The sequence below is a fragment of the Stenella coeruleoalba genome (genome assembly GCF_951394435.1).
Source record: "Stenella coeruleoalba genome assembly, chromosome: 2".
Classification (NCBI taxonomy): Eukaryota; Metazoa; Chordata; class Mammalia; order Artiodactyla; family Delphinidae; genus Stenella; species Stenella coeruleoalba.
In genome coordinates, this window is record NC_137147.1 from 177,902,473 (window position 1) to 177,927,578 (window position 25,106).

At 41.3% G+C, this 25,106-nt stretch overlaps 1 protein-coding gene across 1 annotated transcript; it reads right to left on the minus strand.

The window, feature by feature from the left end:
* Nucleotides 1-1,399: 1,399 nt before the first annotated feature.
* HACD1 (3-hydroxyacyl-CoA dehydratase 1) lies at nucleotides 1,400-23,635 on the minus strand (the record flags this gene model as incomplete). Its single annotated transcript, XM_079913528.1, is given in 8 exon segments — nucleotides 1,400-3,412; nucleotides 6,035-6,213; nucleotides 11,199-11,320; nucleotides 13,919-14,007; nucleotides 14,084-14,102; nucleotides 14,289-14,406; nucleotides 23,377-23,569; nucleotides 23,572-23,635. Coding segments are annotated over 8 exon segments (867 nt in total). The 3' UTR covers nucleotides 1,400-3,329.
* Between the last annotated feature and the right edge of the window lie 1,471 nt (nucleotides 23,636-25,106).

Sequence of the window (25,106 nt, forward strand, 5' to 3'; positions counted from 1 at the left end):
TTTATTTCATATCATTAAATTCAGTACAAGAAAAAAACCTGATTATTGCTCTGGATTTTACTACTGTTCTCCGTCTTACTGCCCTACACTACTTAAGTGAATGGACAGACCAATTACATGGCTATAAAATAACATATGCTTTAAAGAGCACATAAAAAATATCTTACTACCTCACCCTATGCAAATATCGAGTTTTTCATTTGTATAAACTTAAAGCTATGGTGTTCATTTTGGTTAGAGATAATAGAACATGGAATGCTGATTTTTTTCTGTTTTATTAAGTACACGGAATATGGCATTTGTAAGAAGTCATCTCCCTCCGCCCCGATATTTCTCTGTGGCAGTGTTTCTTAAAGGGGTGGTGGAAACTCAACTGCCTGCATCAAACTACCCAGCACCTTGCTAGGAATGTAGATTCCTCAGCCCTACAGCCACTGACGCAAAGCCTCCAAGGGAGGGACTCTGGGGTCCTAGGATCACTCTTATAAAAGCTGTGATCTGAAACCCATTTTTCTAGTCTTTATCCTAAAAAGTAAAACCCACAAAGTGTTAAGTGGATTTAAGAACAACTGCATTTAAAAATATAGGGGTAAGACACTATCCTAAACCAAAAAATAATATGTATTTTTATTTTTCTATTGGAGTATAGTTGATTTACAGTGTTGTGTTAGTTTCAGGTGTACAGCAAAGTGATGCAGTTATACATACACATATATCCACTGTTTTAGATTCTTTTCCCATATAGGCATTACAGGGTATTGGGTCTTCGTTGCTGCGCGCAGGTTTTCTCTAGTTGCGTCGAGCAGGGGCTATTCTTCGTTGCAGTGCATGGGCTTCTCACTGCGGTGGCTTCTCTTGTTGCGGAGCACAGGCTCCAGGCGTGCGGGCTTCAGTAGTCGTGGCGCACGAGTTTAGCTGCTCCGCGGCATGTGGGATCCTCCTGGACCAGGGCTCGAACCCGTGTCCTCTGCACTGGCAGGCAGATTCTTTAACCACTGCACCACCAGGGAAGCCCTCAAGGTCTATTTGATTCAAGCCTGACTTGCCTACTCAAAGGAACGCTTTTGGGAGATTTTCAAAAGAAAATGTTGTCACAGCAGACAAGTGCAAAGGACTTTCAAATACTCTCTTTTTAAAATGAAACTACCATTTAAGCACTTTATTTTCTACACAAAAGACAGCTTAGAATTTGTTGAAACAAAAGATCCTGAAGATAAACTAAATCTAGGGGCTTCCCTGGTGGCGCAGTGGTTGAGAATCTGCCTGCTAATGCAGAGGACACAGGTTCGAGCCCTGGTCTGGGAGGATCCCACATGCCGCGGAGCAACTAGGCCCGTGAGCCACAACTACTGAGCCTGCGCGTCTGGAGCCTGTGCTCCGCAACGAGAGGTCATGATAGTGAGAGGCCCGCGCACCGCGATGAAGAGTGGCCCCCGCTTGCCACAACTAGAGAAAGCCCTCGCACAGAAACGAAGACCCAATACAGCAAAAATAAATTAATTAATTAATAAACTACAACTCCCAACATCTTCTTTAAAAAAAAAAAAGACAAACTAAGTCTAAAGTTTCGGCATGCACTGAGTATATTAATATAGTCCCTGAATAGTTTGACGTATTTCATTTTTATTAAAGTTGATCACAATTCCTACTTCAAGATATTCCATCACTTAAGGGAAAAGAAAAGAATTACAGCTGCTGGTAGGGAGTACAAGTTGAATTAATGCAAATTTTAGGAAAAGGATTGAAAATATTTTTCATAAGACAGGCATCTAACAAGATAAATATGTGAGCTTCTTATACTATGTTACCAAAAGGAAAAAGTCCCTGAAAATTTCTTCCGTATAAAAATTCAAGATGAAAACGATCAAAGCCATGTAAACGCAGAATGAACATCAGCGTTTTTGAGAATTAGTAACCTAATCCTGCAAAGGAAATATTAAAAATGTAACATAATAAGAGAAATAGCACCTTTTTGAAAATCAAGTTATCTAAAATGTAAGTTTGCAAAACTATTCTGCACTACAAATCTTCACATGAAATCATTTGAAAAGGAGGTAGTAACACAAAACAAGCAATTCTGGAAAGTGTAAAGTTACATGCTGATTGTAAATGCAAAGAATACAGAATAATTAAAGCCAAAATGACACCTACATATCTACAGCAGGCCCAAAGTTCCTTTTCTTTTAAAGTCACACATTTAATAGTGTCTCTAAAACAGGCCAGGAAAGCAGCTTACCTTAATATAAGGGGGAAATTATTTAAGGACATTTTTAAGAATTAAAACATTTTTAGAACTAAAGCATTATTAGATTATCTTCAGTGTATCTTTCTATTCAACCCGTGGACAGAAGCTTTACCATAAGATTTTTGCTATTCAATGGAATTCAGAATAAAAGGAGTCTATTTCAGATCATACCCTAAAACGCTTTGTTACCTAAGTACCACAAAGGGATTGTCACAAGATGATTTTTTATTAGATGATTCCACGGTATAGAGCAGCCTTTTTCAGCCAGAGTTCTGAATGTAACAGACACAGTGTTACCATCAGATTCAATGTTACTATGTTTTTTTACAAGTGAGGCCAAGTATATATACATTCTTTCTAATCCCTTAAAATCCTTACAATTGAAAAGCTTGACCTTGAGTAGTTAATTCAAATAAAAATAAACTTGCTTAGGAGTATAATTTCAGTGGCCTAAACATATTTCCAAAGAATATTTTCCAACTGTGACACATACTTGAATATTTTGGGCTTTTTATATGACTACTTTATCTAGATCAAAAGATTTACCATAGCAAGCTATGTCTATGTTTCCAAAAATTGTTATTAATCAAAAATGCTACCTTATAACTTAAGAGAAATAGACCTTGGGTTCAAGAAATGCTAATACATTATTAACAGTTATTATAATTCTGTATTTAGTTTCATTTATAAATATCACTGGCAGGCATCATAATATTAAATCATTAAACTAATTTCTAAATATTGATTTCAAAAGCTTTGAACATATGTTGCAAAAAAAATTTAGTAGAACTTATTTTTAGTTTAAAAACTAACAAAAGTTGTTTTTCCAGGTAATACACCCAATTATTTGTTTTTATGATCATCACCTACCCAGGAGTTGATAATAAACACTTGCATAGTTCTTGGAGAAAACGGACCTGGCACAATCTGAAGGCAAATATTGGCAAATACCGCATGTCCCAAGTTATAGTGGAAGAAATAACACCATCCGCGATCTTTCATGAAGCTGTTTATTCTTATTATTAAAACTTGGACTCAAGTAATCCTGGTTATTCTGGAAAAGGCACCTTGTTGTAGGGATCATTTAATCATCCTTTTCGACAATCACCTCTCCGTGAAGCACCTTTCTTCTCTGACGTAACATATGAAAGTAGAGTTGTGGAAACACTTAATTGAAAAAAGAAAACAGAGAAGGTAAGCTATGGTTGGAGATCTTTTATACTTGAAACCTCTTAAACATGGCGGCCTTTGAAAGCAAGCACATCATATACAGTTGCTACCACCCCCTAATATTTACAGTGTTCAGGGTAAGTGTACAAATGGAGGGCCACATACCAGATGCCTAAATATTTTAATGCCATCAACTGTCAGTCTTCTCAGCAAACTTAAATATTTTGATAAATATCTCTTCATAATGACCTGGAAGGCCATGTCTGATTTAGAATTCTATAACTCTTCGGAACACCGTGCCGGAACAGTGCTGCACGCGGAAAGCTGCCCCACCTGGCCCCTTCTCTCCACTCCATCGGCTGTCCTGTACCATGAGGGGTCTCGTGAACATCTGTGTGGATGTCCAAGGCCACACAGCCCAGCTGCATCCACCCCCCTCACAAACAGCTGCCCCCTGATCTCAGGGATGTGTACACAGGTAACGGTGCTATAACCCCCAGGAGAACAGACTGGGGAAGAGAGCTATGCAGTCTAGATGCGTGCTCAGTGCCACCTGGGTTGCAAATTCCATGGTCCCGGGTTTCCAGGATGTGATCTGAAGGAAGGGGGTCCTGTGTGGAGTGGTGACCAGCAGTGAGCCAGGACACGGCCCTCTACCTAAAACTGGGCCCAGAGCAAAACCCCTCTTGGCTGGGCATAAGGGTGGTCTGGTACACACACACAAATATATATGTATTAGGTCAGTTAGACAAATGGTCATCCACCCTGTCAAACTTGGAGAATGATTTTGAGCCAATTTGAACCAGTACTTTAAGTTATAGGGTAAATGTTGGTGCATGAACAAATTAACATCAGCTACAAACAAGTATACAAATATCTCTGAAAACGATGAACAGAATAGCCAAAACTAATGAACCTAATGACAAAACAAGCTTTGAATATTTTGCTTAGGCAACTGTGGTAACTACTTCTTGAACTTAGCTCAAATGGAGCCAACATGCATAAAAGATTTTATTTTTTTTTAGGTATCCAACCTTCATTAATGTAACCATCATATTATACCTAAGGGCCTAAATATATTCAGGCCATATAGACTTAAAGCGATTTTTGCAAATACTTCTATAACATGTTGAGTAGTTTAGTAGAAGTATGGGCTTGAGTTCAAACCTTGATCTTATTCACTAGCTGAGCGATTTTTAAAGCAATTCACTTAACCTCTCTAATCTCTAATGGCCCCATTGATAAATGAGAACTAAAAGGACTTCTTTTGAGCACTAAGTGCTCAAAATGTACTTTTATACTTGTAATTAGCAAAGGATTTAATAAGCAAAGTAGAATTAGTTGCTATTACTACTAATACTAATAATCAGGTGGAAAACACCCCCCTGGCTGGCTGATCCTCCAGCAGGTGGGGCTCTCAGGTAACTGACAGCCTCCTAAACTGAGAAGCAGCTACTGGAAAAGGCTGGTCTTCATAGGACACCTGAAAATGCACAGTCACAAGTTACTGGTTTGATGGTTTCAAACCATGATCTCTTGGGCCCTGGGTTTCCACAGAGATGCCTCAGTGGCTGTGAGGAAAAAAAGGCAACCCAAGACCTGAACCTGTAACTATGATAGGACAGGTCTGGCTCTGCTCCAGACCTCCAACATTCACTAGATGTTGCGCAAAGCAGGGGAAGAAACAAGTGTCATAGGCACACCACCCCCGAGCCCTCCTGAACTGGCCCTGGTGGATAATCGGAGGAGTCAGGCTGAGATGGGAGAAGATGAGGGGAATAAAATCACTATATGACCATCAAGGCAATTTTGATTTTGGAAAAGCTTAAAAGTTGGAGGTCCCAAGGAAGTGGCCAAATTTTACGTTCATCCTCTTTAGATGAAATTATTTCATATTGCATCAATGTCGATTTTAGATTCTATGAACATTTCTCATTTCTCTTTCCCCCCGCACTGACCCCAGAGTCTCTAACTTTATTGAGGAGGGCAAACAACAGCTTTGCTTTATCTTCATATTTCCTGCTAGTGATTATCAAAATCTGACCTAAAAATATACCACTTTGTATTTAAATGAAATGACTAGAGTCTCACCAATGCATTGCAACTATTGAAAGGTGAGGAGAAATTAGTGGAAAGACTGAGTTATTCAAAATATTTTAAGAAAAGCAGCTTTTTTTATTATTTTCTAGTACACAGGGCAACACACATAAGACTAACAAGTACTCCTGGATGATCTTTCTAAGTATGTGCTTAATGAATAGAAATGACCTTAGATTTTCTTGGATAAAATGTTCATGTTCAGATACATAATTCTAAATGCTTTCAAAGAGTTCACTGCAGGCTTTATCTTTTCTTTAAAAACATAAATCATACTAAGCCTATTTTTAAGTGATTTTGAGAAGGCAATCATTTGTGTGTTAATTTACTTACCTTTTTTTCTCACAACTCACCCTTCAGTTATTTCAAATTATGAATACATGTGGCACTGAACGGAGGTTTTGATGTATTTTTAAGACATTATTTTTCCTTGTTTATTAATCTGGCATCTTATGACATCTTTTGAAAAACTTTGACAGCATATGCTAAATCAAAGTATAATACTAATAGAGCCATACTTACATGGTATATACGAGGCCATGGTTATAAGAAGAAAATAATAGTAGTCAAAGGAGACATTGTATTTATTGGGAAGTCTTATTGAGAACATTCCTGTTTTCTTCACATATGGTAAGGCAGCGTATATTGTAAGAAGTTCACCAGCAACTCCAACAGGATATAAGATGATAAAAAAATTATATCTGGAGAAAGAAAAACCTGACAATTATTTTCTAGAATAATTATTGGATTTTATATCATGATTCTTTTGCTACTACTTTATTTAAGCTTAAAAATTCTCCTTTCTATACATACTTATATTAACCTCACGTAAAAATGTTAATTTTTTTTCACTTTAATCATTTGCTTATTAATTTAATTATCATCTTTTTTTTCTTATAGTAGTTTCCATTTTAAGTGGCAAGATCTTAATAAAGTAAGAAGTCAACTTACTTTACAGAACTGAAATAACAATACATTTTAAAGTCAGTGACTGATTGATGCAGTTTTTAAAGTATAATAAAGTATACAAGTATTATAACTATTATAGTGTATTGTAAAGTAAATGTAAGCATTGTAAGGCATTGTAAAAGTAACTGCTTTGACACCTGGAATCATACTGATTTTTTTTTTCCCTGCAGCTAGTCATTTGTTGATCAAATGCTGTGTTTTTAAAAAAGACCAGTTATGATCCTAATTTTATATCTAAATCTTGAAATTGCCAAAGTCGTTGTTTGGAGACATTTGGAAAACGCTTTGTGGTTACTAATTAAAAGAATGACTGTTTTAGAAAACTGATAAAACCACCTGAAGTATCAGTAACTACTAAGGAACATACTGCCTAAAACTGTTTTCATGACAAAACAAGGAAGACAGGTCGTTTCCTGAATTTGCACATTAAAGGAAGAGTCAGCTTGCTTAAGAGAGAGCTGAGAAAGTTCTAGTCAAAATCCAAGTCCCAGTTTGTTCATTTGGATTGCGGACCATCCTCCAACACAGAGCGGGGCCAGCATCACTTCCACCTACAGTTAGAGGAACACTGCACAAGTGTCCACTAGTGGACCCGCAGGACAGCCTCAAGCGCCCAAGGTAATGACATTTCTTAAGAGTTCCCTTATTCCTATGTGCCAAGGATATGCAAGGACAAGAGGGGACAGAGGGGGGCAGAATTATTTGCCAAAATAGATGAACTGGTAAAGAAAGAAAATGATCCTTCTACTGTCCCTCTGTGTCCCCTCCTTGCCTTGTGCATGGCCTGCTTCCTCACCAGCCTGGTGTAGTTCTGTGTGTATTATTTAAATCAATTTTTTCCAACCTCGATTTCCTACCTCAATTTAAAAGTACATAACTGGGCATTTTATATTCCCTTAAGTAAGACATTCAAACCTCTTAAATTTTTTTTTTAACTTTATGTGACTTTCAGATAATTTTTTGGGGGGTAAGATTGTTCTTTATTTTATTTTATTTATTTATTTTATTTAATTTTTTTTTTGCGGTACGCGGGCCTCTCACTGTTGTGGCCTCTCCAGTTGCGGAGCACAGGCTCCGGACGCGCAGGCTCAGCGGCCATGGCTCACGGGCCCAGCCGCTCCGCGGCATGTGGGATCTTCCCGGACCGGGGCACGAACCCGCGTCCCCTGCATCGGCAGGCGGACTCCCAACCACTGCACCACCAGGGAAGCCCAAGATTGTTCTTTAACTGAAAAAATATCACACTAAGTATAAACTAGGTTAAAGCCTTAAAGACATGATTATTTTTAATGAAATGGGAAACAATTACACAATTTATTTGACTTTACTTGCACTTTGAAAAGGCTCTATGTCACCAACTCTCTAAGTTCTGATGGCAGCATGACAGATTTAACTACTTATTCAGAAAGAGACGTGATGTTTCCTTACAGATTCCCAATTGTCATCAAAAATTTTCTGAAGGGACTGCATTTTTGAAATTAAAATGGAAATCAATATGAAAACATAACATTATGCATTTATCTATTCAGTGGGCTTTTCTAGGAACATGTCTGGCAGATAAATAGAATCAAAGTATATTCAAACCATCAAAGCAGGGCAACTCTATAAATAAGAAGCCATTTTTAAGCTTTACTTGAGAATAGCTTCAACACTGGAACATAAATATAAATGTTATTTTAGGTTATTTAATGGGGTTGGCAAATATACAGCTGGTTGGGATCTTTAAGATTCTTGACATGAAACATGATTATTCACGATTATGCTTAACTGACGTGATGTGTTATGTTAACATGTGCATTTCAAAGTTGAAAGATTTTATAGTAACCTGCTTAACATTAAGGCAATTGACAAAGGATTTCTAACAGCAAATTTAAACATGCAATGGTAGAGTTTGGAACTTTTCCAGAAATTCAAGACATGCAAATGCATTCTAAAAGGCGGGCAAAGCATTAGAGACCATTATCTCCCGCAAACAAATTTTATAAATACAGCAAATAAAAAGAGACCATATTATGAATTAGTATTTTCAAAGGTGCTAGAAGTCTGAAAGACGGAGGTCATTCAAAATGGCATGAGATGCATTCTGGGATTAGAATCCAGCTACATTCCAAACTGCCAATTTTGCCAAACGCTTATAAATGGTAGTGCAACCTTCTTATGACAGATGAAACGTTTAAGCTCCAACTATAATTTTGAAGTATTTTGTCATATTCAAAATGGTAAGCCACAAATATCTAAAAAAGAGCTAGAGAATATAAAAACGTTTGAAAGGGTATATAGTATAATTAAGAGTGATAATCCTTTGTAGGGGGAATATAGACAATTTAAAAGGTTTTTATTCTTTTAGGTTATTTATATATACTAATTTATTATATTTGAACATGTATAATATGAGTTATTTAAAAAGGAATAATTAATAAAAAATGTTAGGCCTTTTGTATAAGGGGAGCAAAAACAAGTCTGACACTAGTTATGAATTACCTTCATAAGCTAGCTATGAATTAATACAAATATCAGAGTTTTAAAAAATAATGGAAATACGGATATTACATTGTTTTTAATATCACAAAGCAGTATTTATAGCATCAGAAAACTGGGAATAATCTAAATTCTAGCAATATAGAACTGAGTCAGTCATACTATGGAATATTATGCAGCATTAAGATTTAGAGAGCTAGATCTAAATGGACCTGTACTGAGTTAAAAAAAGATCTCCAATATATAAACAAAAATCAAGTATCCTATCCTATTTATGTTTTTTTTTTTTAAAGAAGATGTTGGGGGTAGTTTATTAATTTATTTATTTTTGCTGTGTTGGGTCTTCATTTCTGTGCGAGGGCTTTCTCTAGTTGTGGCAAGCGGGGGCCACTCTTCATCGCGGTGCGCAGGCCTCTCACTATCGCGGCCTCTCTTGTTGCGGAGCACAGGCTCCAGATGCGCAGGCTCAGTAGTTGTGGCTCACGGGCCTAGTTGCTCCGCGGCATGTGGGATCCTCCCAGACCAGGGCTCAAACCCATGTCCCCTGCATTAACAGGCAGATTCTCAACCACTGCGCCACCAGGGAAGCCCCTATTTATGTTTTTAAAAACTCACATCTGTGTGTTCACATTGCTGTTATTAAAACAAAGTCTGATGGTAAACTCCCAACTTTCTCTCTCCAAGGAAAGGGAGTGGGGCTCACGTAGGAGTACAAACAGGAACTTTCCATGTTTATTCTATATACTATAACTATTTGAGATTTTTTCACAATGAAAGCATATTACTTTTGTAGCTTAATAAAAATTTTGACACATGAAGATACTGTCAAATTCTTTTATTCTACCTATGTGGGATACCTATCTATATATCTATCTACCTACATATCTTATCTATCTTATCTACCGTATCTATCTATCTAATTTACCTATCTACATAGACATATATGGGATAGACGTTTCTTAACCCAACTGCTCCCCTGCATTTCTTACCACCTGGCATTTCTCACACCTGTTAGTTGTTGTATTTTCTGTCCCTTCCATCTTGAGAGGACAGAGATTTTGTTGCACTCACACCTGCACCTCAGGTATGCAGTAGGTACACAGCATATGTCATTGTATTATTGTTATTTCAACTCTAAGTGCAACATGGAGAATGAAATGAACAAATCTATGCTGGTTTGTGATTTGTTCTCCACAGTGCACAAATAATAAGTTGTTTTTATAATAACTTTGTAAAATACCAGCTGCTCAAAGAACGCATACTTTAAAAAGGACGGAACATCTTCTGCTTTAAAAACTGTTGCTTTGGGAGGGCTATGTTTAGAACCCTTGAAATATAAATTTTGTCCTCATAACAAACAATACAATTTCAAATAAGGGTGACTTTTTTGTTTGTTTGTTTGTTGTTGTTCTGGCCGTGCCATGCGGCATGTAGGATCTTAGTTCCCCGAGTTCCCCGACTGGGGATCAAACCCGTGCCCCCTGCAATGGAAGCAAGGAGTCTTAACCACTGGACCGCCAGGGAAGTCTCTAAGGGTGACTTTTTAAAATGTCTGTCTCTGCTACTTTATACACACACAAAAAAGTTGACATTGTACATATAAGATACTAAAACTTGTGGATACTAGGTGGAATATTAAAGTAATTTAAATCAATAACTGATTGATGTAAGGGCCACTTTTAGCAATTACAAGAACAGTATGTATTTAATTCAATGAAAGTCTGTCGTGTTAAAATAATGTCTATGCACTGGAAGTTTCAAATAATTTCTTTAATATGTATTTTGTTACTAAAGCTTGCCTATTTTAAAAGTTTGTTTTTAGTGTTTTAGCTTATTTTCCTAACTTTGTTTTGTAGAATAAAAACCTTGTGAGTTGTCAAAAAAAAAAATTTAAGTCAATCAAACAAAATGCCATATTTTTGGCCAAGAGTTGATTTAACGTAATTCCAAAGATGTATATCTTGCTTTCAAGGAAAAATGAATGACCGACTCAGAGGCTAAGGACACTAACGTAGTTTGTCTGGCATTGCTTTCACTCAAGATATATGTTAATATGATTGTTGCCTGGTCATTAAATTAAGCCTTTAGAATGCAAGGTATAACACTGCTGATTTCAAAAACAGCAGCCTCCTGGCAACACAGGGCTAAGACACACATTTTAATTCTCTGTGTTAGCTCAGCACACAAAACACGCATGCGCAGGACTGAGAGCAACTAAACTGCAAGACATCGTCGCCACCTGGCCCATTTAACGAAGTATGGCAAGTGGTCAAGAAGACTGAATGTGTAGAAGGAATAGCGAGTGATCTCTGTCACAGTCCACGCGACCAGAAAAAGCACCACACTCTCCTCATTCTGGATCTGCAGAATTATAGAGAAAGCCACAGCGTTGTTTAACCGTGAACTTCTTTCTCCACGAAGATATTTTCTGTTTATTATTTGGTACGTGCCTTTTATTATAACGGAGAGCTAGGGTTAGACAGATGCAATACAGAAAACGCAATGCAGTCACCATTAATAAGTCTTTACAAACACGCGATTTAAATGTGCTCTAAGCACAGGAATGGTCACATTTCCATTGGGTTCTCTGTCTCACCCTTCACTCCAGCCAATAACTCAACCATCCCAGGACAACATCAGCCCCTCAAAACCAGTCTGGGAACAATCTGACCCTCGGACTTTCTGTTGGTCGTCAAGTCACACCCATCCTACTGCAGCACTAACTCCCGAATCTGCCCACTCACTGCAGCCCTGCTACCACGGTGTCAATTTAGGACCTGATCACCTCTCATGCAGAATGCTGTCACAGCCCCCTATGCAGTGTCCACTTCAGAGGTGGACGTTTTCTCTTAAAAGCAAAACACAGAAGCAAACCAACAGAAACAAAATTGGAAGGTGCTAGTCCCGGGATTTAAAAGCTTCATGGCTTCCCCACTGCTTAACAGGAGGAAAGGGTAAAACCCTCCCACCTGAGCATGATGTTCAAGGATCTTTACAGCTGGAGCTCAGAAATCTTGACTTCTTGTGCAACGACTCAACCCCACCCCCAGCTCTCTCTGGGAACACAAAACTTTGTATTATTTCCAGAATATGCTCTGAATGTGTCTTAACACACGCCATTCCCTCTAATTATCAATAGAATGCTCCTCCCTTTTTATTTTTTTATAAATTTATTTATTTATTTTTGGCTGTGTTGGGTCTTCGTTGCAGTGCACGGGCTTCTCATCGCGGTGGCCTCTCTTGTTGCAGAGCACGGGCTCTAGGTGCGTGGGCTTCAGTAGTTGTGGCCCGCGGGCTCTAGAGCGCAGGCTCAGTAGTTGTGGCTCGTGGGCTCTAGAGTGCAGCCTCAGTAGTTGTGGCCCGCGGGCTCAGTAGTTGTGGCGCACAGGCTTAGTTGCTCTGCGGCATGTGGGATCTTCCCAGACCAGGGCTCGAACCCGTGTCCCCTGCATTGGCAGGTGGATTCTTAACCACTGCGCCACCAGGGAAGTCCCTGAATGCTCCTCCCTTTATCAATACTTCCCATGGAAAACCCTGTCTCACCTTTAAGATCCAGGTAACCACCACGGCCTCTGGAAAACTTGTCCCAAACCCCTTCCTCTCACCCTGAGCAGTTACGTGCTCCCCTTCCTTGTTCTCACAGTACTGTGTTCATATCTGTATTATAACACTTGCCAATTTCTATCAGGATTTGTCTGCCAAACGCTTGTATATCTACAGCACTCAGCTGATACACTCCTTCCTCGGGGAAGCCTTCCTTCACTCCCTAAGTCAGGCCAAGTCTGCCGGTTACTGCAATCCACACTGGCCTCTTGTTTCAAAGCACTAACACTAGTAAAATCAAACAATTACTTCTGCAACAACTTGTGCACCATCTCTCCCAATTCCAGGCTCCGTGAGGTGGGAACCATACGTGTATTATAAATAGCCAGATTCCCGGCACAGCGTCAGGAACAGAATAGGCGCGTAATTCATACTTGTTGAATGACTCAACATCTGTAGGGCTGCCCCCTACTCCCCGATGGTCAGTACCCCTGACAGCTGAGACTGACTTATTCATTTCTGTAAATCCCGAAGTAAGCACAGTGCCAGGGGTATAGAATGCACTCAATACATGCTGGTTGAATTAATTAAAGATGGGTGGAAAGATGCCCATGAGATACCACTGTTGGAGAAGATTAAATAGTAAAACCAAGGAAGAGATTTTCTGTAATATAAAAAAGAGGCGAAAGGGATAAATTGGAAGACTGGGATGGACACATATATACCACTATATATAAAATAGATAACTAATAAGGATCTACTGTATAGCACAGGGAACTCTACCCAATACTCTGTAATGGCCTATATGGGAAAAGAATCTTAAAAAAAAAGAGTGAGTGCATAGGGACTTCCCTGCTGGTGCAGTGGTTAGGAATCGCCTGCCAATGCAGGGGACACGGGTTGCAGCCCTGGTCCGGGAAGATTCCACATGCCACGAAGCAACTAAGCCCATGCGCCACAACTACTGAGCCTGCGCTCTAGAGCCTGCAAGCCACAACTACTGAGCCCATGCGCCGCAACTACTGAAGCCTGCGCTTCTAGAGCCTGTGCTCCGTAACAAGAGAAGCCACCGCAATGAGAAGCCCGTGCACCGCAACAAAGAGTAGCCCCCACTCGCTGCAACTAGAGAAAGCCCGCGCGCAGCAACGAAGACCCAACGCAGCCTAAAATAAAAAAATTTTTTTTAATTGGAAAACCCCAATTTATATGGCTATAAAAATGCCAATTTTTGGTTTTGCTGGTGTTTCAAAGCCATTCTACGAACGCACTAAGTCAATGTACAATCACACTTACATCCAAACCCAACCTTTCTTTGGCCAAGGGTTCTGCTTCCTGAAATACAGTTAACACTTTGGATTCCTATTAATAAGAAAGCTTTCCCGCAGGCTCAAGTAGACGAAGTGTTGTGTCACTTACTGGTTTTATACTGTGAGTAACGAGCCACACCATAAAGATTCTTGAACTCACTTGGACCCCAGCCACAAGCACAGAAGTAGGCACAATTCCTTAAAGAAAAAAACAAGTCAACCACTGCCCGAAATGCCATCTATGCCAAACATAAAAATTAAATCAAAAACTCACCAATTAAACAGTGGACTATCTGTAAGCAAACACACAAAAAATCACATGTCAATAGCATACAACATAAAATAAATTCCTGTCATCGTTGGTTTTAAATGCATCTGTAGGGAGTAAATGATCAGCAAACTAAGACTAATTTTGCTCCACTGATATATTTTCAAATAAATATGGCAGTGATAGATAAACAGCGTCGTTGAAAACTTACCTCAAGCAAGGCAAATGTCTGGAAAAATTTAAGTGTCTTCTGAATACTTCTATATAAACCTTTGTGTGTTCCTTTTTCCATATAAAAACGTACCATGGCAATAGCTAGTACCAGCCACCTAGAGAAAGTAAAAGCATTTTATAAAATTCTGTCACAACGAATTCCACTGAATCCTGTAAGGAAATGTCATAATTTATACAGTAATAACATGTATGTGTTATTATGCTCTCAGTTCATTATTCTATTTTAAAAACCCATAGGAAGAAATGACAAACATCGTTTTTACATCGACTCTTCAAGGGAATAAAGAGAACATATTCGAGATCAACTACATACAAATGTCAAACACTGTGCATTGCATTTTTGGTCTCAGCAGATAAACTGACGGACTGAAGGAATAGGTTTCTGTACCAAAAATGAAGTTATTATAAAGCATTTAATAATTATATAAAAATTTGAGGTAAAAAGCTGTGTGTGTATAAATATGTATTTTATACAAATATATAGTATATATTTATATGTAATTATAGGTAAAAATCTTGAATGAGAATCATTAATTAACACTTTTATCATTTTCTCTAAATAAAAACAATTGTGGTACCACAGAAGGGACACATATAGAAGGTCAGACATAAGCCTGCTTTTAAACAGTGTGTTTTAAAACTAGTGGTTACCAAGGGGGAGAGAGCAGGGGGGAGGGGCAAGACAGGAGCAGGGGGTTAAGAGATACAAACTAGTATGTATAAAATCAGTAAGTAACTAGGATATATTGTACAGCACAGGGAAATATAGACATTGTGTCCTAATAACTTCAAGTAGAGTATATTCTACAAAAATACTGAATCTCTATGTTGCACACCTGAATCGACTATACTTCAATTGAAAAAAAAGTTTGTTTTCGAAAAAGAAAAAATACATATGTCCCCTCCCCCCTTTTAACTTACACTTGGACATTAAATATAGTTGCTGTGAATTAATGGCACTTAGAAACACAAGCTACACCTGTGGAGACCGGCTTTGTCACCCGGGTACTCAATCTCCAAGAGTCACTGATGAGAGGTAACGTTTTTTTCCAGTTTCCTTTGCAATTACAAAAGCACTTTGAAGTTTAAAAAAGTTGCGTCTCCTGTAACTTTTAAAACTCCTTAATAATACACCCGTGGAAATGAATAGCTACCCCAGGCTTTTGAAAACAGTGGTCTCCAAAGTGTCTAGTTAAATGAATTTATGAACTATAAAATTTATAATAATTTTATACAGTTTTAACTTTTTAATTAAAGAGAACTCAATAAAATAGACAAATGGCTTAAAGGTGCCTGCAAAGAAACGAGCGACTGAGTGGGGGTGAAAATGCAGACTCAGTCAAACAGCAAGAAAACGGCAGAGAGGCACTCAGCCCCGGGAATCTCTTCTCCTCAGCACACCGTGAGGTTAAAAACAATGACCTTTAGTGAGATATGACAAGGAATCAGGCAAGTGCCGGAAACCACCACAAAGACCTTTGAAATGTAGAAGTATTAAGGATAATAACAACAATGATAATGATAGGTACACTTTCAGAATGCTTTCAATGTTCCAGACACTGTCTTATATGCATAGTTAGTATATTAATATTTCTTCCTCACAATAACCCCATGAGGTAGCGACTACTACTCTCCTATTTCACTGCTGTGGAAATAGGCAGAAAGCGCCCTATATAGCCAGTCAGCTGGGACCTCAACTCACCACTCATCTCACAGTCTACGCTCTTGAACTACTCTGCTGTACTGGTCTGGCTCTAAGCATATACTGTGCCTTGGGATATTAGCTAATCATAATAATTCATGTATTTAAATTATAAGTAATTTTTAAAGTTATACAGAATGTTATGCTCAAATATTTTAACTGATAGTAGTACGCTATCAAGAAAGTTTGAAAGCCACTGTTTTATACGAAACAATCACCATGCAGAGATATCCTGCGACTTACCCTAAGGCTCAGAGTAAGTAAGTTAATGGTGGAGGTCGCCTAACCCTCACTGCTCTTCCCTTCCTACTGCACCATGGCTTTTACTGGATTCACCTCACAGTTCCATCCCGCATTAGAGCCAACACTCAACCCTGTGCTGGGATAATCTGAGTGTGCTAATCTGGATAATGTTTTAGGTACCTTCCAGGTTTAAAATGTTCTGATTTCATTATCCTCAATTCCAAGTCCTTACACTACTTCTAACAAGAAAACAAAAAGTTTAGTGTTTTCATTCACATTTTCCCATATACTTGTCTTTTCTTTTAGACAAATCCAAATCAGATTTTTACCAAAGACCGATTTAAGAGGTAACTGTTAACCTACCAAAGGATTCATCAAAAGATTAATTTAGATGGCAAGTTTTCTACATTTTTAAAGGCATGATATAAAAATCCATGCATTTTAACAGTATAACAAATTTTACTGTTTTCCCATAGGTGGCAGTATTGTACCAACTAGTACAGTATAACAATACTATCCCCACTCACCTGTTGGAAATAAAAGAAATTAACACTCTGGGGTTAGAAAGGACCATGGAACTATCTATACTAACCTCTCATCTGTTTTTTGGTAAATATGGCCAGGAACTCATCTGAACTAACCCGTGCTCACTTCCTAAGCCCCCCCCCCCCCCACCCAATCACAAAGGGTGAGAATCAAAGTCTCTCTTGAGGGCTCTACATTCAGCTAACGTTGGGTTTCCTCTATCCGTCAGTTTAGTAACTGTAATTTTAAAAATTTCCCAAAGCGACAGGAGTGTCTACAATTAGGAATTCTTTTTTGGACAGTTTTTTTAAAAAAAAATGCCAGACCTAATGATTGCCTAAATATGAACCCAAATAGACACTATCAGTCCTTGACAAAACACTCTCTTTGGAAAATATAAACATGTGTTCGCATGTAGGTTTCTCACTTGCTTAATTCATTTATTCATTCATTCATCTTCAGGATCAATACAGGACAGGTACTGTGCTAGGTGCTGGGGAATTAGGGATAAACAAGACATAGTTCTGGCCTCAAGGAAATCTTAAGTTACTAAGTGGAGACAGAACACTGCAGCAACGAAAGAGATGTGGCATAACTTCCTAAACACCTTCTAACACTCACTAAATGCCTTCTTCTCATGCCACTATGGCTACAATTACCCTGAAAAATCTTACTGAAGGTGGAGCTCTTCTAGCTGCCTTCTGGGGCTTCTTTTTCTCCTCAGATTTCTTGGAGACCACCTGCTTTTTGAAGAACTTGGTTATCTACACCTATACTTTTTTTTCTTAATTTCAACACCGCTTTAAAAATTTTTTTACAACTTCAAACATATACAAAGGTATAGAGAATGAGTGGTATGATGAACCCCCATTTGCCCACTGCCCTGCTTCAACCAGTATCATCTTATTAACAGTCTTGTTTCATCCAAACCTCTATTCACTTCTTTCCCCACAAGCCTTCCTCCCTGATTATTGTGAATCAAATCTCATACATCCTATAATATGATTCATAAATGCTTAATTATGTATCTCTAAAAGGTTTATTTTTCATAAACATAACCAAAACACCACTACCCCATGTGAAGAACTGAACAATAACTTCTTCAATCACAAAACTTAGAGTCAAGATACAAATGTCCTTAACTGTCTCATAATTTTTTAAAATCATGATTGAAATAAGATTCATACATTGCAATTAGTTGCTATGTGTTTTATGACTCTTTTAAATCTATAGGTTTCACCTCCTTCCATCCATCCTCATCTCTCCTCCCCTCTTTCTCGTGAAGTTTATCTGTTGAAGACCCTGAGTGGTTCCTGCAGAGTTACCTGTGGTCTGGGTTTTGCTAACTGGATACCCCCATGTCATTTATTATGTTCTTCTGGCCTCCGTATTTCCTGTGAGTGCGTAGTTAGTTCTAAAGGATTGATCAGACAGATTCACGTTCAAGGTTAATTTCTCCGTTGTGTTGCGTACTTCCCCAGGGAGCCCAAAATTTCTGGCTGTCTCTCTTCGTTGTGATGTTAGCACCGATGGTCATTATCCACATCCATTATTTCGGCAGTTACTGAGAAATGATGATGTTCTGATTTTATCGCGTCTTTTTTTTTTTTTTTTTTTTGCGGTACGCGGGCCTCTCACTGTTGTGGCCTCTCCCGTTGCGGAGCACAGGCTCTGGACGCGCAGGCTCAGCGGCCATGGCTCACGGGCCCGGCCGCTGCGCGGCATGTGGGATCTTCCCGGACCGGGGCACGAACCCGTGTCCCCGGCATCGGCAGGCGGACTCTCAACCACTGCGCCACCAGGGAAGCCCCGGAGATGATCTTTGACGTTCATACAATCCATACTTCTGTGTGGTGTTCACTGACAACTCTAAACTTCCTTTCCTAGACTACATGCAGACTCGTTTAGTAGCCAACATGTGTTTCAATTTATCACACATAAGGCTCTCATGCCAACAGAGTTAAGCTGAAAGGTTCATAAAAGAAAAAAGCCAGATAAACTGGACTTCGGTAAGATTAGGCCTTCTGCTCTTCGAGAGACATTGTGAAGAGAATGAAAAAGCAAGCCATACCTGATAGAAAATATTTAGAAATCACATATCTGATAAAGGACTTGTATCCAGACTATATAAAGAACTTTCAAAATTCAATAGCTGAAAATCAAACAACAAACCCATAAAAAATGGGCAAAAGATTTAAACAGACCCTATACCAAAAAAAGGTACACAACTGGTAAGTAAACCCATGAAGATGCTCAGGGTCATTAGTCACTAGGGAAATGCAAATTAAAATCACAGTAACACAATACACCACTTAGAAGGTATAAAATTAGGACGACTGACCACACCAAGTGCCGATGAGGATATGTGGCAACCAGAAAGCTCATTCACTGCCCATGGGGATGTACTGTACAACCACTCTGAAAAAAGTTTGGCAGTTTTATAAGAAATCAGCAATGTGGCTACCCTATGACCCAGCCATTCTACTCATAGGTATTTACCCAAGGACAATGAAAGCGTGTGTCCACACAAGACTTGCATACAGACGCTCACCACGGCATCTGTCATAGCCCCAAACTGCAAAGAACCCAAACGTCCATCCACGGATGAAGGAGAAACAAGCTGTGGTAGGTTCATACACGGATCCACCTACCTCAGGAATAAAATATATGTCTGTTACTCAACACTTCAAGAAATGTACGTGCCTGAACCTTGGGTTTGGTGCTCTGCTAATGCAGACTACGTACACTGTGAGGATATCTTAAATAGTTTCCTTCTGCATGACGTGCATTTTTAAATTCACCACTAGGGGTAGGAATTATCCTTTCTAAACACCCACTGTGTGTCCAGCACCCTGCCGACCACTTCATATCCACTACTTCTTAATTCCTTGTAATAACCTAGCAAAGTAGTTGCTTTGCTACCCTGACCGATGAGAAAACCCAGGGTCAGAGAGGTTATGGAACTTACCTAAGGTCACCCAGCTAAAAAGGAGTGAAAACATAACCTTCAATGAACACCTTCCTGTACTGTTTACGGGTTAAAATCCAAACGTGTTAGCGAGGCATGTAAGGCCTGTGCAGTGAGCCAGGTTCCCCAACCATCTTCCTTTCCCAGCCTACATTGCAGGCCCGCTTGCTGTCACCCCAACCGCACGTCAGCATGAGCTGTTCCCTAACTCCTGCTCTTTCCTCATCCCCGCCGCTCAGTTGGAATGCGATGGTCCCCCTCCCCCGCCCAAAGCTTTCTCTGATCCTCCCTACCTGTCTGACTTGACACCTCTGCGGAACACTTACTTCATCCTGTCTTTTATTGCAATCTACAAATGCCCCAGGTAGCACTTCTACAAGGACAGGGCCTAAAATATTTAGCTTTTGTCTCTCGCTTGACCTAGGATAATGCACTAACACATGTGGACTTCAAAAGTGTTTGTAGCAAAGCAAAAGAATTAAAAGAGAGAAAGAAAGAGAGAGAGAGAGAGAGAGAGAGAGAGAAACGCTCACTTTCCTAGTCAAGCATCTGTTGTGAGCAAGTACAATAAAAAATCCTCACATCCTTTAAACTACATTATTACTTAATTAAATTAATTACATCCTGTAGTTCTACTCCAGGAATTCATCCTAAACAACTGATTCAAGAGAAACAAATTAAAGTAAAACATCATTAGAGGCATGATTTAGTCCATTACTGTACCTTAACTCTATTCCCTCTTATGTAACCATGAAAGAGTGTAATTATGGAAACTATGTAGAAATATTTGGTGAAACAGTGAGTGAAAACAGAATATCCTACACAGCAGATACTGTAACTACAATACCCTACAATGTGCATTCATTCACTCAACAAATATTTCTTGAGTGCTTCACGGAGCTGACACTGTTACAGGACGACGCAGACAATAAGCAACAGAACCAATCAGTAGAATTCATTGTACAGTTATACGGTAATAAGTACGATAGAGAAAAATTAAGCAGGCAAGGGGGATAAGGAGTGTCTGTGTGCGGTTTTTGCTATTTGAATGAAGATAGCCACGAAGGCCTCCCTGAGAATGGAGATTTGAGTAAAAATCTGAAGGAAGTAACTCACGTGAGCGATAACAAGGAAAAATGAAAGGCCATGCTAAGCTTATAGAATTAGGCAAGTTCTTTTCTACATTTATGTAAAATTTTAATTCTTAAATATTATTTTGATTGTTTTCAAGACGATTACAAAAAAATGAATAAACCCTCCAAAGCTCTGCTAAAAGAGAAAAACAGAACAAGCAAATGAACAAAAGAACCTTTGCATTAGCAGATGTAAACCAGTATATAGAGAGGATGGATAAACAACAGGGTCCCTCTGCCCCAACCCTCCAATTAAATCGGGAGGCTTTCTTGCATCTCATGCCTATTTCCAGAATTAATCTCACTTGGAATATCTACCCTCTACATATGCAAATCCTATCCCTTCTTCAAATCTCAACACGTTTAGAAAGCCCCCAAAGAGTTAATTATATGGATTATTCCATTTCCGTTCCCCTTGCCTTTTTTTTTTTACATCTTTATTGGAGTATAATTGCTTTACAATGGTGTGTCAGTTTCTGCTTTATAACAAAGTGAATCAGTTATACATATGCATATGTTCCCATATCTCTTCCCTCTAGCGTCTCCCTCCCTCCCACCCTCCCTATTCCACCCCTTGGCAAGGGACCTTCTCAACATAGGCAGGGAGACAAACAACTTTCGGGGAAGCAGTAATTTGCTGAGCCAGGGAGGAAGGTTAGGAATGAAGTGTGAGAACACAGCTGAGAGCACATTTAATTATACTTCAGGTCGGGTAAGAGACCCAGAAAACTTCAGAGGTGGCTTGGCTAGAAGTCACAGCAGAAACACGGGGATTATTACCCAAAGGATAAGCAGCCTGAGCAAAGACGGAGAGAGCCATGAAGATAAAACTGCATGGTGTTTGAGGGCAGAGTTAGTTACAGTAGACTTCAAAAGCAATAAAACTGGAAAGAGGAAATCAGGGAGATATCGCAAAGGGCCTTGAACGACAGACAGCCTAAATCCCTTCCACAACAGTGGAGGCAATGCGGGGTGGGGGGGGGGTCACCGAAGGCTTTAAACTGGAGTTATGCATTGACTTTCATTTTTTGAAAAGGTACCTCGGCCTTCAAAAGGGAGAGTGGCCTGGAAAGGAAAGGCACAAGACCAGTTAATAAATGGTGGGCGTCCCCAAAGTGTTTATTAACTGGATGAGACTAGCACAGAGGACAGAGGATATTTTCAGCCTCCAGGGTATCTAAAGGCTGCAGCACACAGTGGGTACTCCATTGTTCTCCAGTAGCTTTGACCCTATTAGTTTTCCCTTTCAAGATTATAAAATTTAGTGAAGTGGAAAGAAGTAGCACGGCTCTGGATTCAGACTGTGCCGAAATCCAAGTCTGACACTTGCTGGTTTGGGGAACTTGAGCAAGTGACTTCACCTATTAGTGCCTCGGTTTTCTAGTCTATCAAATGTAATATCATGCACCCCTCACAGGACTGCAGAGGACCAGAAATGACATACTACACCTAGAGTGACTGACACAGTGCCTAGCGCACAGTGAATCCTCAATAGATACCAATATTTTCATTAACTGTATTTGGTATTAAGCACATAATAAGTACTCAGTACTGTGTCAAATCATTTATTAAATCTTTATCGATCACATTTTTCTATAAGCCCTAGAGAAAGTTAAAGGTATTAAACGTTTCCCCAGATTTGTATAGATTAATAATACTTCATGTGATAACGGGAAAATAACTTTTTTAAACGGCAACGCCATTGAGAAACGCAAGAGCATTTTCCCAGCCGGTTTTGAAAAGCGGTCTACACAAGTCACTGTGACAGCTCTTTGCAGAGAGACAGTCATTGTGTAACCTTAACTTGTAAGTCGTACTCAAAGCCACAAATAAAAGTACGGGGTATCAGTCATGGAGCCAACAAGATGCTGGACACGAGTGCTATGCTCCGATCCGGCAGGGTTTTTAGAAAACCGTCCCAAGTAAGAAGCTCTCGGGAGCACTATTACTTAAAAAACAAAACAAAACAACAACAGCAAAAAACCCCGTAGCGACACGAACAGTTAGGAACACTCTGCCCAACCATCGGCGGCACGAGGACGCACTCCAGGGGCCGGCGGCCGAGGACGCAGGTCTGGGCCCCCGGCCAGACGGCTCCGGGCTCCGGGGTGGCGGGACCCCGGCGTTTCTCCAGCTGCAGCAGCAGCGGCGCCCGCGGCGGCCGGGCCGGAGCCGCCTCCCCGGCGGGGCGGCCCCGCATTCCTGCCCGGGTCTATACTTAACCTCCGGCCCGCGCCCCGCGGCCGCAGCGCACGCCGTGCACCGTATTAGGCAATGCCCCGCGAGCAGGGCCCCGGCGCCCCTGGCCCCCCCGACCACGCTCCATTCAAGCCCGGCGGCGGCTGCAACGCCCCTCCCCCACGGCCACCGCGCCGCGCGCCGCCCCCGCGCCGCGACCACCCCGCCTCCGGGCGCGCCCCCCGGCCCGCCGGCGCCCGGAGCGCGGAACGCCGAGGGGCGGCGGCGCGAGGAGGGCCCCTCGGGGCGCACGTACCCCGCGGTCATGGCGATGTTGTAGAAGGTGAGCCAAGTGGTGGCCAGCAAGCCCCGGCGCCTCCTTTTGCCCGCGGCCTCCCTCTCCTCGCCGGCCTCCGAGGCGCCGCCGTTGGTGCCGTCCTCCTCGCTGGACGCCATGGTGGCCGCGCAGCCGGGGGACGTGGACGAGAGGGGCAGGGGAGCGGGAGGGGTCCGGCCGAGCGCGCCGCTGAAGCGCCGCCGCCCGCTGCCGCCGCCGCCTCCGTCAGGCGCCCCATGTGCCGCGCGTAGGAGCCTCGGCGCCGCCAGCCCGGCCGCCCGCAGGGGGAGGAGAGGGCGTCCCGGGCCACCGCCCCGCCCCCGGCCCGCGGGAGCGCGCGCCGCGCGGGGACCCGGCCGCCGGTCCTGGGCGAGGGGCCGCGCGGGGGTCCCGGGAGCCCCTGGGTGCGAGCTCAAGCTCTGCTCTCGGGGAAACCCATCCGCCTCGCCAGCTGGGGGAGCCTCCTCTTGGAGACAGCCCGGGCGTCTTGGCGCAGACTACGGGCGCCTTGCTAGTTAGTGCCTTGAGCCGAAACGCACCTGGACTTGGCGTGGCCCTGCCCCGCCCAGACTTCTGTAAGATTGTTTCTGGAGGTGGAGAGAGGCCGTGGGATCCTCCTGCCAAAGACTCATTCTTCAGAGCTTCTGGGGAGGAAGCGCCAACTTTTCGCACTGTTTCACTTTTCCCAGCCGGCGGAGCAGGCATGGGGCGGGGGGTGGAATAGGAGTGCCCCACCTGCGTGGATTCCACTGGAGCCAGTGTTCTGTGGGCGTTCATTGCACTGCAGCGCGGGATGCTGGATGTTAGAGGGAAACTGGAGGAAATAGGACGTGACAAGATACCAAAGGAGAAAAGTTTGCGCAGACAGAGGCAACCTACGGGTGGAAAGCTAGCAAGAGCCCTTCCCTCAAGAAACGTAGTATCCCACTGTTATGCACTCTGTGTCTCCTTTTTTTAAAATCTTCTTCCAGATACACATGCTTTCTCCTAACAGTTATTTCCTCTTTCCCCTTAAAGCACACAGTTAAGAAGGCAGGCTCTGGAGTCAGATGACTGGAATTCAAACCCCAAATTCCAGGCTCCACCAGTCTTATTAGCTGTGTGAACTTGGGCAACTAAATCTCTCCATGCCTCAATTTCCTCAATGGGAATAATTTTAAAACCTACCTCGTGGGGTTGTTGTGAGATTTAAGTGAAATCCATGTAAACCACTTACAGGCCGGAAACAGTTTGAGTCACCCCAAATCAGTGTGTGAGCGCCATTCGGGCAACTCGGATCTCTGGTGATCCAGTGAAAGAAATTCTGCGCAGGACAAGGGAAGCGATCTACTTGTTAGGTCGTCCTCCGGGAATCTGATCCTGGCCCTGGGCTGGAGACCACCCCCGAAAGACCACGGAGACGAAAGTTGGACCTGGTCCACGCGGATCCTGATCTGGGCTCTGGGCACCTCCCCCAGACGGCACTACCAGCCTGATCTGAGAAACTTAGATAATTTTGAGGAGTATGTTAACAATGGGAGATGGGGAAGTCTGAGGTGTGCCTGGGGAAGGAATACTGGCTGAAAATTGTTCAAATTTCATGAAAACTATGAACTACTGTTTTTAAAGACATTTACATTGGAAAAAGAAGTACAACTATTTGCAAGTGACACCGCTGTGTTATTAGAAAAGCCTAATGAATCCACAAAAAAGCTACTGGAACTAGTTGC